This window comes from Dipodomys ordii, unplaced genomic scaffold (genome assembly GCF_000151885.1).
Source record: "Dipodomys ordii isolate 6190 unplaced genomic scaffold, Dord_2.0 Scaffold196, whole genome shotgun sequence".
NCBI lineage: Eukaryota > Metazoa > Chordata > Mammalia > Rodentia > Heteromyidae > Dipodomys > Dipodomys ordii.
The window spans coordinates 1,571,847-1,585,487 of record NW_012267412.1 but is presented as its reverse complement, the minus strand read 5'-3'; the positions used below and the strand labels follow the sequence as shown (position 1 = coordinate 1,585,487).

The window sequence follows — 13,641 nt, the reverse complement described above, 5'->3', positions numbered from 1 at the left end:
TAACTGCAATTTTCATTTATTACAGCTCACTTTTTTTCTTGATTTAAAATATTGTTATTATACAGGCGATATACAGAGGGGTCACAGGTACATACGTCAGATAATGAGTACATTGCTTTTCACATAATTATGGCTCATTTTTATCTATGGCTGTAATTCAGAACATTTTTCATTTTTTTCTCATCAGGGAATGAGATTTTATTTTGAGGATGCGTATTCAAAAAAACTTAGCAATGTGTGAAAACTCGCTCTTGAAGTTCCCTGGACACGATTCAGAGGCTAACTGAGGGAAAGGTTGGATCTTGGGCTGTGAGTGACATGTGCAGTTTGAGGGTGAGAAATTGGGGAAATTGGCTTCAGGAGAAGGAAGAACTTCATTGATGTTCAGTGGAGGGAGTCGGTAGACATTTCCAATTTGTGGCCGATGAAAAGGAAGGTTTCCTTTACCCTCACTTCTTTCTCCTGAGTGACCGTGTAGTGGGCCATGGCCATGGGAACGGTGACCATGGAAACCTTGCCTATGGGGTGGTGGATCACAGGGCTCATGGTCATGGAAATCATCAGAGCCATGAGGATGGTGTCCATGAGGATGGCATCCATGGGGACCGTGCCTGTGGGGACCATGTCCGTGGGGACCATGTCCATGGGGACCATGTCCATGGGGACCGTGCCTGTGGGGACCATGTCCGTGGGGACCATGTCCATGGGGACCGTGTCCGTGGGGACCATGTCCATGGGGACCGTGTCCATGGGGACCATGTCCATGGGGACCATGTCTGTGGGGACCGTGTCCGTGGGGGTGGTGTTCATGAGAATTTTGTTCATGGAGTTTACTGGAACTCTGATTATGAGGGGGTATATGGGTGTCATTGGTGTCAAAAGGAAAGTGATGACATTTTGACCCTCTAGGTGGCCATGGTGGAGGATTTCCTTCTTGAAGTGCTGATCCATTTGAGTTATGGTATTCTTCTGGGGGAGTCAGGTATCCATGTTTATGTGGCCTTGGGGGATGATGATGTTCTCTGGATCCACTGGACTTAAATGAATGTTTGCCAGCATGAGGATGGTTATGCCCACCAAAGTGGTGAGGGTGGCCTGGATGGGGTCCCACATCACTGACATTTGCATGCTCCTGGTAAAGGACAGAGAGGTGAATACCACCATGTAACACAAAAAGAAAAATCAGATGTTTAGTTTGATTAATCAATGGCTCCTAGACTTTTGGATTTCACAAGTCAATTTAAAAAGTAAGATACCGGGGCAAGGAATATGGCTTAGTGGTAGAGTGCTTGTCTAGCATGTACAAGGCCCTGGGTTCGATTCCTTGGTACCACATAAAAAATAAGTACAATTAAAAAGTAAGATACCAAACAGGATCACAAGTTTTATCTGCCTAATGTAATATTTCAAATATATTTTTAAAAAGCTTTCATTATTTTGCAAGAGGAATAACATTTTGACAAGACTCAGGAAGTTGGCTGGCAATGTGGCTTAGTGGTAGAGTGCTTGCCTTGTATTCATGAAGACCTGGGTTCGATTCCTCAATACCACATAAACAGAAAAAGCCAGAAGTGGTGCCATGCCTGGCTCAAGGGGTAGAGTACTGGCCTTGAGCAAAAGAAGCTCAGAGACAGTGCCCAGGCTCTGAGTTCAAGCCCCAGGATAGGCAAAAAAAGAGTCAGGAGGTTAATATCAGAATAAAGATTTATCCTTTGGATGGAATATATATTGCACTATGAAATTTTTTGGGGGGGCCCGGTCATGGGGCCTGAACTCTGGGCCTGGGCTCTGTCCCTCAGCTCTTCAGCTCAAGGCTAGCACTCTACCACTTGAGCTACAGTACCACTTCTGGCTTTTTTCTTTGTGTTTATGTGGTACTGAGGAATCGAATCCAGGGCCTCATGCATGCAAGGCAAGCACTCTACCACTGAGCCACCTTCCCAGCCCCTATGAAAATTTTAATTATGCTGAGTTTTTTCATTTCAACAAAAGCAGGTGAAATTGTAATCTGCAATGATACCTATCTGAAGACTTGCATTTGCTAAACTACTGTCTTATATTGTACACTTCCCATAGAATCCTGAGGCTTACCGATTAAACGTGTGTGTGTGTGTGTGTGTGTGTGTTCTGGGGCTTGAATGAAGGGTCTGGGTACTATGGCTTAGGTTTTCACCCATGACTGCTACTCTACTACTTGAACCACAACTCTGCTTTGTAGCTTTTTTTGGAATAACTAGAGATAAAAATCTCATGGACCTGACTATAAAGTATGATTCTTAGATTTTAGCCAACTGAGTACCATGAGTTATTGGCATGAGCGACTGGCACTCAGCAACATTCCTTATTGCTAAAAGATGATCTTCTAGAAGAACCTCTTCTCTCTCCTTATTCAGACTTTAACCTTTTTTTTTTTTTTGAGATAGAGGCTCTCTATGTAGCTCAGGCTGGTCTCAAACTCACAAGCCTTCTATCTCAGCTTCTTGAGTACTGGGAGTATAGGTGTGCATCACCATGCTCAACAGATTTAATAAAACAAATCTATAGAACCACGTCCATGGTGACAAAGCCTATCTCTTCTCTTTTTTCTGATATTAAAAAACTGAAGAATATCTTTTGCTCACTTATAAAGTAGCATAAAGATTTCTTGGATAGGGGCTGGGAAGGTGGCTCAGTGGTAGAGCAAGCGCTCTACCTGAGGCCCTGGGTTCAATTACTCAGCACCACGTAAGCAAAAAGAAAAAAGCTGGAAGTGGCACTGTGGCTGAAGTGGTAGAGCACTAGCCTTGAGCTGAGGGACAGCACCCAGAACCAGAGTTCAGGCCCCACAGCCAGACCCAAAAGAAAAAAATTTCTTGGATAGATGTAAAATGTTGGTTTGCATCTTATTTTATGTAACTTTGCATGATAAATGTGAGGCAAATTCATTCTCTCCAGCTCCAGATCTACTAATGAAAGCTAAGAAGAAATCTTAGCACTGGAGTTTTGATTGCAAGGATAATTTGACTATTCATGGTTTTACTTTTTCTGTAGCATTTTAGGCTGGGCTGGCTTTGAACCACAGCCTTCAGATTTCAGTCTCTTGAGTAACTAGGATTACACAGTCATAAACAACTTGAGCCTAGCATTTATTTCTCTCAAATCTCACTCCTTCCTAATTTTTGGAAAGAGTTCATTACTTTCTGGTGCCATACTAGTAATTGTACTTCTTTCCCCAGGACTCTGTTCTCTCTCCCTCCTTCCCCACCCCTGCCTCTCGCTGTCTCTCTTCTCACACACATACACTATATACACATGATGTATGTGAACATATTTTTTTTTTTGGGTCCAGTTGTGGGCCTGAACTCTGGGCCTGGGTGCTGTCCCTCAGCTCTTCAGCTCAAGGCTAGCGCTCTACCACTTGAGCCACAGCGCTACTTCCGGCTTTTTTCCTTTTGTTTATGTGGTGCTGAGGAATTGAACCCAGGGCCTCAAGCATGCAAGGCAAGCGCTCTACCACTGAACCACTTTCCCAGCCCATGAACATATTATTTAGTGTGACGTTGTTTGTAAGAAAGAATACTCAAGCTGGGCACCAGTGGCTCATGTTTATAATCCTAGCTACTCAAGGGACTGAGATCTGAGGATCATGATTCAAAGCTAACCCAGGCAGGAATGTCTGTGATACTCTTATCTCCAATAAATGATTCAGGAAAAGCTGGGAGTGGTGCTATGGCTCAAATGGTAGAGTGCTAGCCTTGAACACAAAGAGAGGCTCAGGCTCAGGCCCTGAATTCAAGCCCCAAGATGGGGAAAGGAAGGTAGGAGGAAGGAAGGGAAGGAGGGAGGGAGGGAAGGAAGAAAGAAAGGGAAGGGAAGGGAAGGGAAGGAAGGAAGGGAGGAAGGAAGGGAGGAAGGAAAGGAGGGAGGGAGGGAAGGAGGGAGGGAAGGAGGGAAGGATGGATGGAAGGAAGGAAAAAGAAGGGAAGGAAGGAAGGAAGAAAGAAAGGAAGGAAGGAAGGAAGGAAGGAAGGAAAGAAGGAAGGAAAAGAAAGGGAAGGAAAGAAGAAGGAAAGAAAGAAGAAAGAAAGAAAGAAAGGAAGGAAAGAAGGAAGGAAGGAAAAGAAAGGGAAGGAAGGAAGAAGGAAAGAAAGAAAAAAGAAAGAAAGAAAGGAAGAAAGAAAGAAAGAAAGAAAGAGAAGGAAGGACGGAAGGAAGGAAAGAATACTCAGGTAACTCACCTCAAAGCTGAAGACTTCACAGTTCACATCAAGGTGTTCTGGGGTTTCCAAGTCAGAGGCTTCTACATTATAGGAAAAAACTGTTCTGCAGAAACCAAAGACCTACAAGGGAGAGAGAAGCCTATTACTCTGTGTGTGTGTGTGTGTGTGTGCGCGCACACACACATGTGTGTGCATGTGTGCACGCACGTGCATGCATGCGTGTATTTGTGTATGTATTTTTGCGATGAAGCTTCTTAGCCAGAGTCATGAGCTTCTAGACATTCTGAAAAGGAAATACCATAGGCTGCTGGGGTTCTGTAATGAGCGGTGCTGGTGCACTAGGCTTTCCCATGTGAAGTGAGGAGGAACACTGTGCCATCGCTGCTTTGACCTAGAAAGAAAATGCTTCTACACTGAAGTCCTGGGTTGCCAAGACTGGAGAGAATGTAAAACTTTAACTGATCCCTTGCCAGTGTTGGAAAGAAAGAGCTAGTATGAACATGAGTTTGCATGAACCCTGTCAGTGTATCAGCCTAATATAAAGGCTACAATGGGCTGCCATTCCTGTGTTCCAGAGGCCCCAAATCCATCTGTCAAAGGACAGGAACACAACTGTTCTCAAGAAAAAGAAGTGAACAAAACAAAAACAAAAACTGATCAGGATTGAAGTTCTGAGTGAAATTTCAGAGCCAGACAGACCAATGTTAATCCTGCTTCACCATTTACTAATGGTATGGGTTTAGAGGAGTTATACTAAATTCCTGAAATTCAGCCTTTGCATAGTATGTATAATACTATCTATCCCCAGATTGTGGGGGGGCTTAATTCAATAAGCTAAAGTTGGAAAACATAGCCACAAGCCTTCTCTTCTCTGGCTGTCCCAGTTCTACCATAGTCCTGGATGGAAACAAACCATTCTGCAATGAGGCAGAATTTACTTTTAAACCTCAGAGAATCTTAGACTTGAAATCAGAATTAAAATTCCGTGTTCTAATTTTCTAGCTAAAAGCAGTTAAACCTGTTCCAGAGAGGCAGAGCAGACATTTGCTTTCTCCTTTCTTTCTTTTTTCTTTTTATCTTCTTTCTTTATATTTGTGTCTATCCTGGGGCTTGAACTTAGGGCTTGGGAGCTGTTATGAGCTTTTTTTTCTCTCTCTCTCAAGGCTAGCACTCCACCCTAGAGCCATAGCTCCACTTCCAACTTTTTGGTAGTTAATTGGAGATAAGAGTCTTATGGGCTTTCCTACCAGGGCAGGCTCTGAATTATCATCCTCAGATCTCAGCCTCCTAAGTAGCTAGGATTACAGGTATGAGCCATCAACACCTAGCTTGCTTCTCCCTCTGAGTGAGGTTGTTATTAGGCTCTTTCTAGACAATAGTTTATTAGGCTCTTTCTAGACAATAGTTTATGTAGAGGTATAGTTTCTAAATTGTAAGTCACCATGTAACATGTCAGGGATTGTTAATAAGATCTCCAGTAGGTGTGTGGATCAATTTTAAGTGATTAGAAGAGCAGTCCTGCTGGATTTGGTTTTGAACATTGGCAAGACCTTTCCTCTGCTGGACCTCAGTTATTTCCTCACTGGTAACCAGGTGTCCCTGAAGGTGTCAATGTGAAGGAATCGATGAGAACTGCGTGGCATCTAAGGTGTGCATACGATGCTTAGTCGTTTTAGTAAGCCTTTGATCCTAACAGATTACAAACTCAAATTAAAGTATATCTATATATCTGTATCTACTCTAGATAGATATATATCGATATATCTATCTCTATATATACACATATATGTATACACATATATGTATATAGTGTAAAATTGTATTTATATGATTTGTTGAACTTTTCTGTGCCCAGTTTCCTGATCTGTAAATCAGATATGGAAAGGTAGTTTTACATGGATATTAACTTAGTAACAAACTAAGGTACTAAATGTGTTACTAAGTTAATATCCATGTAAAACAGAAAAGCACCAGCAAGAAGTAAACACTTTTCTAGATGATACTTTGTATTTCACAGGTGTGTGTGTGTGTGTGTGTGTGTGTGTGTGTGCCAGTGCCCGAGCACTGTCCCTTAGCTCTTTTGCTCAGTGCAGTCTACTACTACAGCTGCAGCTCCACTTCCATTTTTTGGTGATTAATTGGAAATAAGAGTATCAAGGACCTTCCTGGACTTACTTTGAACTTCAATCTCAGCTTCCTGGGTAGCTAGGATGCCCTAGCACTCAGCTTTCCTAGCCTTTTTTTTTTTTTTTTGGTTGTGGGGCTTGAACTCTGGGCCTGGGTGTTGTCCCTCAGCTCTTCAGTTCAAGGCGAGCACTCTACTACTTGAGCCACAGCACCACTTCAGGTTTTATGGTGGTTTATTGGAGATAAGTGTCTCACTGACTTTCCTGCCCAGTATTGGAGATAAGCGTCTCACTGACTTTCCTGCCCAGGCTGGCTTTGAACCATGATCTTCAAATCTCAGCCTCCCTGGTAGCTAGGAGTATAGACATGAGCCACCAGCTGTAACCATTTCTTATACTCACATTAGGTTGTCTGGGGAAATGGTGTGTGGAGCAGGTCCTCACAGAGAAGTCCACATAATAATTGGTTCTTTCTCCTCCTCTCTAGAAGAGATGAGATCAACAGAATTTCAGGAGTAGCAAACACATGAAGGAAAAGCAATGTCTGTCTGTACCATCCAATTTATTATAAAGTATTTTGAGATTAATAATCAATGCATGCCATTTTTCTAGTTTCTGACTTAAAAATGTGTCACATAGTGATGCAGGGAATATCATTTCATTAAACAGTTCCACTATCCAGACACGCTCAAATATAATGTAAACCATCATGCTTTCTCTACCTCACCTCTTCTCAGAGGAGTAACTATCTGTCATGTGATGTTTCTCCTTTAGCCTTTTCATACATGTAGAACCACACAGATTTAAGTATTTCATATAAATGGCCTCAGATGGTAATTATTGTTCTATTATCTGATTTTACTCTTAGCTATAGTCTAATGTGTATAGTTCCCAGGTATTCTTTCTTTCTTTTTATTTTTTATTTTTTGTCAGTCATGGGGCTTGAACTCTGGGCCTGGGTGCTGTCCCTGAGCTCTTCAGCTCAAGGTGAGTGCTCTGTCACTAGAGTCACAGTGCCACTTCCAGTTTTCTGGTGGTTAATTAGAGTTAAGAGTCTCACAGACTTTCCTGCCCATGCTGGCTTTGAACTGTGATCCTTAGATCTCAGTCTCCTGAGTAGCTAGGATTATAGGCATGAGCCACTGGTACCTGGCTCCAGATATTCTTTATAGTAACTATGCTGTAAGCATTCCATTGCTTTCATGCACCAGAATCTATTTAGCTTTTCTATTTTCAAACTGGATAGCAAGCATCAACGAGCTACCCTACAAAACACCTCTGGAAGGGAGGGAGGCCCTGGAGTCCTGGGACTGTGAGGCAGGAAACTAGCTCCAGCTGCACCAATGTGTGTGGTGAGGTCCTTTCTCCAAGCCTCCATTTTGTATCAGACATAACAAGGTCAAAGTTAGATGGGTTTAAATAAGTCATATAAGCCTAGTAGCCTCTTGTCTTTCCCTTTAGATTTTCTCCCTCTCTGTGAGATATCCACTCCCTCTTCAATGTCTCTTCCAACTCCTCAAAAATTAAAAATTTGTAAAGACAAGTTCTTTGGACTAGTTTGTACATCTATGAAGCTTCAAAGGAATTTCACTTGTATTGCAGATGAAGAGCGCATGCCATTCAGTTCATGGCTACCCAGTTAGAACCTGGGTCTCTGTCACCAATGGACATGAATGGAGTCTCACCACTCTTGCGACTCTTTCTACTTGGTCCACTCTGAAAGAGGAAAAGTCATGGTTCTGCTTTTGGTACTCATCAAGGGCTTTGTCAGCTTGTTTTCTGTAGACTTCAGTATCTTCAAAGAAATCGATGAGTACAGGACTGTCTTTGTTATTGCTCAGTGCTGAAGCGACTAGAGAGAGAAGATGGTGATGTCATGGATACAAGGTCAGAAATGGCCATATCAATGTCGAGACTTAATACAGCCAGGCAAGCCTTGAGGCTATGGAATGAGATTATCCACAACACATATCAATGTAATATACACATATAACTTGTCTTCAAACCACACAACTAGCACATGATTATTGAGATTTAAGCTCAAGCAAGTCTGACCCCAGAACTGCCTCCACACTGCCTCTTTTAATATTGAATTTATTTAAAGAAATCTAGACACCTAGCAGGGGAAAGTTTCCTCCTAATCTCTCTCAGGACAGTGAATAATAATGGAGATCATGAGGGAATGGATGCTGTCTGATGTACATCATGGTATTATATGATGAATTTCACTATATGACTCGGTTTTATGTTAATCAGAAGGTAATTTACAATTTTACAGATTACCATACCTGAACTTACAGTGCAGTTATAGTCATTCACTTGTAGTTCCTGAGATTCATTTGAGTGTTTTGTAGCTTTTACCTTACATCGTCCAATCACCTGCAAAGAAGTAGATTTTGTGTTATCACATTATGGTCTTCCTCAGGTTGCATATGAAGAATCATACAAAGGAAGCAAAATCATATTGGTGGCTCCTGCCTGTCATGCTAACTATTCAGGAAAATCTAACTATTCTGAAAATCATGGTTTGAGCAGGAAAACCCAAGTGAGAGAAGTGAGGCTTCTATCTCCAATTAATCACCAAAGAGCGGAAAGTGGAGCTATGGCTCAAGTGGTGGTCACCAACCTCGAGCAAAAAAGCTAAAGGACAGTACCCAGGTCCTAAGTTCAAGTCCCAATATGCCCCCCAAATACTCGAACCTATAATGCACTTGGGGTTTCTTTAATCAAATCCTGTCTCAAAGTGCATTTCCTTAGTCTGTTTCTATGTGCCAGCAGCACAGCCCAAGCACTCAAAGCCCTCATAAGCCTAGGGAGAAATTCTTCAAGTGGATCAGATATCCCAAACATTTTCCAGGGTTAAAGCACTAAGACTCCTTGTGTGCAAACCTCTCATGTTTTGTGAAGGAGATGTTAGATGCTGTATCTGTGCTTTGGCCTTTTTGTGTTCTCTACCTGTGGCAGACAAGTTGGTATCTCATATTTCAACATGCACAGCAAGACACGATTTCTCACTGCAACAAATCCCTTTGGCTATCCTTGCTGCTGGAACCCGTCTTCATGGGACACAATTATGAGGTCATACATTATGAGGGCTTTGAAGGACCTTTGAGTCCATCTATTCCAATTCCTCCTATTATTTTATGATTTACACAGATGAGACTGAAATCTAGGAGTGGCTGGTAATTTGAGCAAGGATTCATGCTATGGACCAAAAGTACTTGCTGATTTATCCTGAACTGGATTCTTAGGAATGGCTCTTCAGACATTATTAAGTCAACATTATCTTCATGAATATTAAGGCATACATTGCTGTTACTCTTCTTCTGTGTTAGTTCAGACATGTAGCTCCCCAAGTGAGTAGAGCCGTTGCAAGGTAAGAATAAGAGGAAAAGAAGGGTATCCAGTTACTTACAATATCAGATGGACTTCTTGAAGGTGGGACACAGTCATCCCAGTGTGTCCTGAATAGGACCCAACAGTCAGATTCTTTCACATCTAAGACCAAGTAATAGACAGTTGCAGATCCCTGAGGAATACCAAGGAAGCAACAGGTGAACAGGATGTAGGAGACCAGATTTTTTTGTGTGTGTCAGTCTTGAGGCTTGAACTCAGCCTGGGCACTGTCTCTGAGCATCTTTTGCTCAAGGCTAGCATTCTACCAATTGAGCCACAGTACCACATCTGGATTTTTCTGAGTAGTGTATTAGAGATAAGAGTCTCAAAAGCCGGGGCTGGTGGCTGATGCCTGTAATCCTAGCTACTCAGGAGGCTGAGATCTGAGGGTCACAGTTCAAAGCCAGCCCAGGCAGGAAACTCTACGAGACTCTTATCTCTAATAAACCACCAGAAAACCAGAAGTGGCACTGTGGCTCAAGTGGTAGAACGCTCACCTTGAGCTGAAGAGCTGAGGGACAGCGTCCAGGCCCAGAGTCTCATAGACTTTCTAGCCTAGGCTGGCTTTGAACCACAATCCTCAGATTTTAGCTCCATGAGTACCTAGGATTACAGATGTGAGTCAGTGGTACCCAGTTAGAACAGTTTTTTTTAAAAGTGAAAGTAATTCCTCCCTTCTTCCCTTCCTCCCTCTATCCCCTCATTGTTTCCTTACTCACTTTTCTTTTTCTCTTCTCTTCCTCCCTTCCTTCTTCCTCTTTTTTTTTTTTTAAACAGGGTTTCATTTTGTAGCCTAGGCTGGCCTTGGACTTCTGCCTCAGCCTCTGAGTGCTGGGACTATGGACATATACCATCATACCTGGCAGCAAGATATTTCCTAAACACAATTCCTACTCATTTGGTCTGTCAGTCTGTCGGTCGTGGGGCTTGATCTCTGGGAAGGCTAGTGCTCTACCACTTGAGCTACAGCACCACTTCTAGTTTTCTGGTGGTTACTTGGAAATAAGAGTCTCACGGACTTTCCTGCCCAGGCAGGCTGGCTATGAACTGCGATCCTCAGATCTCAGCCTTCTGAATAGCTAGGATTACAGGTGTGATTCACCTGTGCCCTGATTGGTCTATTTTTTTTTAAAAAAATAAATAGTTTCAATAATGATTTCCAAATGTCTTTTTATGTGGCCATGATGTTTCTTCTGCCTGTGAACTTTCAAAGGCCATCAGTAAATGGCAGTGTTTGGTTTTGGTGGAGGTGTTGAAGGCGCAGCAAATGCAATTGATGCCGGTCACATCACACTTTCCAATAGGTATTTGTGGTTGTAAGCTCTCGCCATTTCGGTTCCCGAATTTATATTTCCTACCAGGATTTCAACTTGCTCGACTCTAAATCTATTCTCTTCTCAGCTGTCTTTCAACTTCCCTTATTTTGTCAGTGGTGCTTACTTAATTATTGCTTTGGGTTCTGGCTTAAAAATGTAAATAAACATTGACTTCTTCCTTTGACTATCCAGGAACCAGGCTATGGAATACATCCATCTTTGAAATGTTTCTCACATGTATTTTCCATTCTCATGGCTTGAATTTCCACTGCTGGGTCTGGCCCTCATTTTCTCATTTTCAGATGAATGGAGTAGCTTCCTAGGTCGTGTCCTTGCCAGTAGCCTTCATCTCTCCTCATTTCCCCAGGCCCACTCTTCCTTTCTCAGTTCCCTAACCCAAGCTCTATATTGCCATTCAGTATTACTAGCACCATGCCTATTTTGTTTTGTGTTCTACACCTAAGAGAGTCTATTGATCAGTAAAATGTTCATTGAGTTTCAAATTTCTGCTCTCCTGTTCTCTGGATTCTGCAGTGCATCTATTTTTAATACTTTAGAGAGTAAACTGCTTTGCCTGTCCTTTCCAGCAATCCATGATCTAGCCTCCCTCATTTCATCATTGCACCGAAAAGAAAGTCGATGATGAGATAATGATGATGATGATGATGATGATGATGATGATTTTGAGGAAGCTGAGGTTTTCTTTAGCATCCTTCCAAGATCTCCATCAGCCCGTCAAATCCACTCTAAATATGTATGCATTCTGCTGGGCTCCAGTGGCTCATGCCTGTAATCCGAGTTGCTTAGGAGTCTGAGATCTAAGGATTGCAATTGTAAGCCAGCCCAACCAGGAAAGTCCACAAGACTCTTTCTTACTCTTTCTTCTTTCTCTCTCTCTCTCTCTCTCTGTCAGGGCTTGAACTCTGGGCCTGGCCACTGTCCCTGAGCTCTTCAGCTCAAGGCAAGCGCTCTACCACTTGAGCCACAGCACCACTTCTGGTTTTCTGGTGGTGTATTGGAGATAAGAGTCTCACAGACGTTCCTGCCTAGGCTGGCTTAGAACCACAATCCTCAGATTTCAGCCTCCTGAATAGCTAGGATTACAGGGTGAGCCACTGGTGTGTGGCTGTCCATGAGACTCTTATGTCCAATAGGTAAGGACAAGAAAACGCTGAAAGTGGGAGAGTACCAACTTGAGCAAAGGAAGCTCAGGGACAGTAAGCTCCCAGGTCCTGAGTTCAAGCCCCAGGATTAGCACACAAAAAAGTAAATAAGTAATTAAGTAAGTAAATATAAAAATAAATATCTGATCTAAGTGAAGAAAAATTAGGCTTGCCTGGCTTGAAGATAAGCTCATTATATGCATAAATTGTTGAATTGAAACCCCTTTGTAACTTAAAAGATTTTAAAAAAAATACCCCTATAATAAAGACAAGCCCTCATTCTTACAACATCACATTGAACTGTGGCCTTTCCAGGGCCAACAGTGAACTTCAGGACCCTGCCCCCTCTCATGTGCTTATTCAGTTTCTCCCCCAAACCACCTGCCTTTCTTACTTCCTGCCCGCCTAGATATATGTGGCTAGAATTTACCTTGAATGCCTTTCTCCAGACCTCCTTCCATTTTTTTCAAAACCTAATTGACACTTTCTCTCCTCCATCTTAACAAATTATCTTTCACTAAGTTGCTCCGATATCTAGCCTATGTATTAAGTCACTGAATTTTTCTATCCGATCTTACAGTTTGCCTATGTGTGTCAGCAGCTTATTACTTTTTTTTAAAACAAGTCCTCCCCCCCCATTAATTCTAGCTTTTCATTCAAAATAGTTAGTATTCAAGTAGGTTCAGCATAAGTACTGTCCAAAGCTAAATACTTACACATTGGCTCATAGTTAAGAACATGCCAATAGCAAACTAATTTGAGGAAAGGAAGAAAAAGGAACAGCAGTCTTCAAAACTAAACAACAACAACAACAACAAAAACCCAGTCCGAAGCTATTCATGGTGAGAACAGGTCAGTTTGGGGCCTGGAATCCCTTTTGTCCCTGGTAACATGGCGTCCCAACTCAGCTCGGCCGTGGGTGATTTCTCACCTCTCTATCCAAGTAGGCATCAGCAACCCGCAGCAATTGGAAAAGATAGCCTTTCCAGCGATCTTTATTGATCAAGTCTAGCACTTTCTCTGCCACAGGCTCAGTGTCATTGCAGTTGATGGGATTCACAGCACATGAACACTGTAGTATGGTGAGAAGCAATGCTATGGTGAGCACCTTCATTGTGTTGCACCAAGCTAAGGACTATCATACCAGAGAATTTTATACAGATGTTCCTCAACACACACACACACACACACACACACACACACACACACACACACACATGCATACACACATGATATTGACAAAACAAAGTCTTTGTACATTTCTGTTTTGTAACTGGGTATGTTCACCTTGACCTCAGGTTCAAATATCCACCTTGTAGGCTGTCAATGATTAGTCAGCCCTGAGGACAAAAAGGTTAGACACACCGTTGGTGTGTGGGTGAAACCAGGATAGGTACAAATATGACTATTTCTATTAAGTGGCAGATCCAGAGTATGGTTT

General features: G+C 42.4%; 1 protein-coding gene across 1 annotated transcript; it reads right to left on the bottom strand.

Annotated features, from left to right (window-relative positions):
* Hrg (histidine-rich glycoprotein) lies at window positions 1–13,314 on the bottom strand. Its single transcript, XM_013034774.1, has 7 exons — window positions 13,132–13,314; window positions 9,741–9,854; window positions 8,614–8,704; window positions 8,011–8,177; window positions 6,728–6,808; window positions 4,218–4,319; window positions 1–1,132 (listed from the first exon to the last, which is right to left on the bottom strand). Exons 1-7 carry the CDS (start codon window positions 13,312–13,314, stop codon window positions 218–220), a joined length of 1,653 nt encoding a protein of 550 aa, XP_012890228.1. The 3' UTR covers window positions 1–217.
* Between the last annotated feature and the right edge of the window lie 327 nt (window positions 13,315–13,641).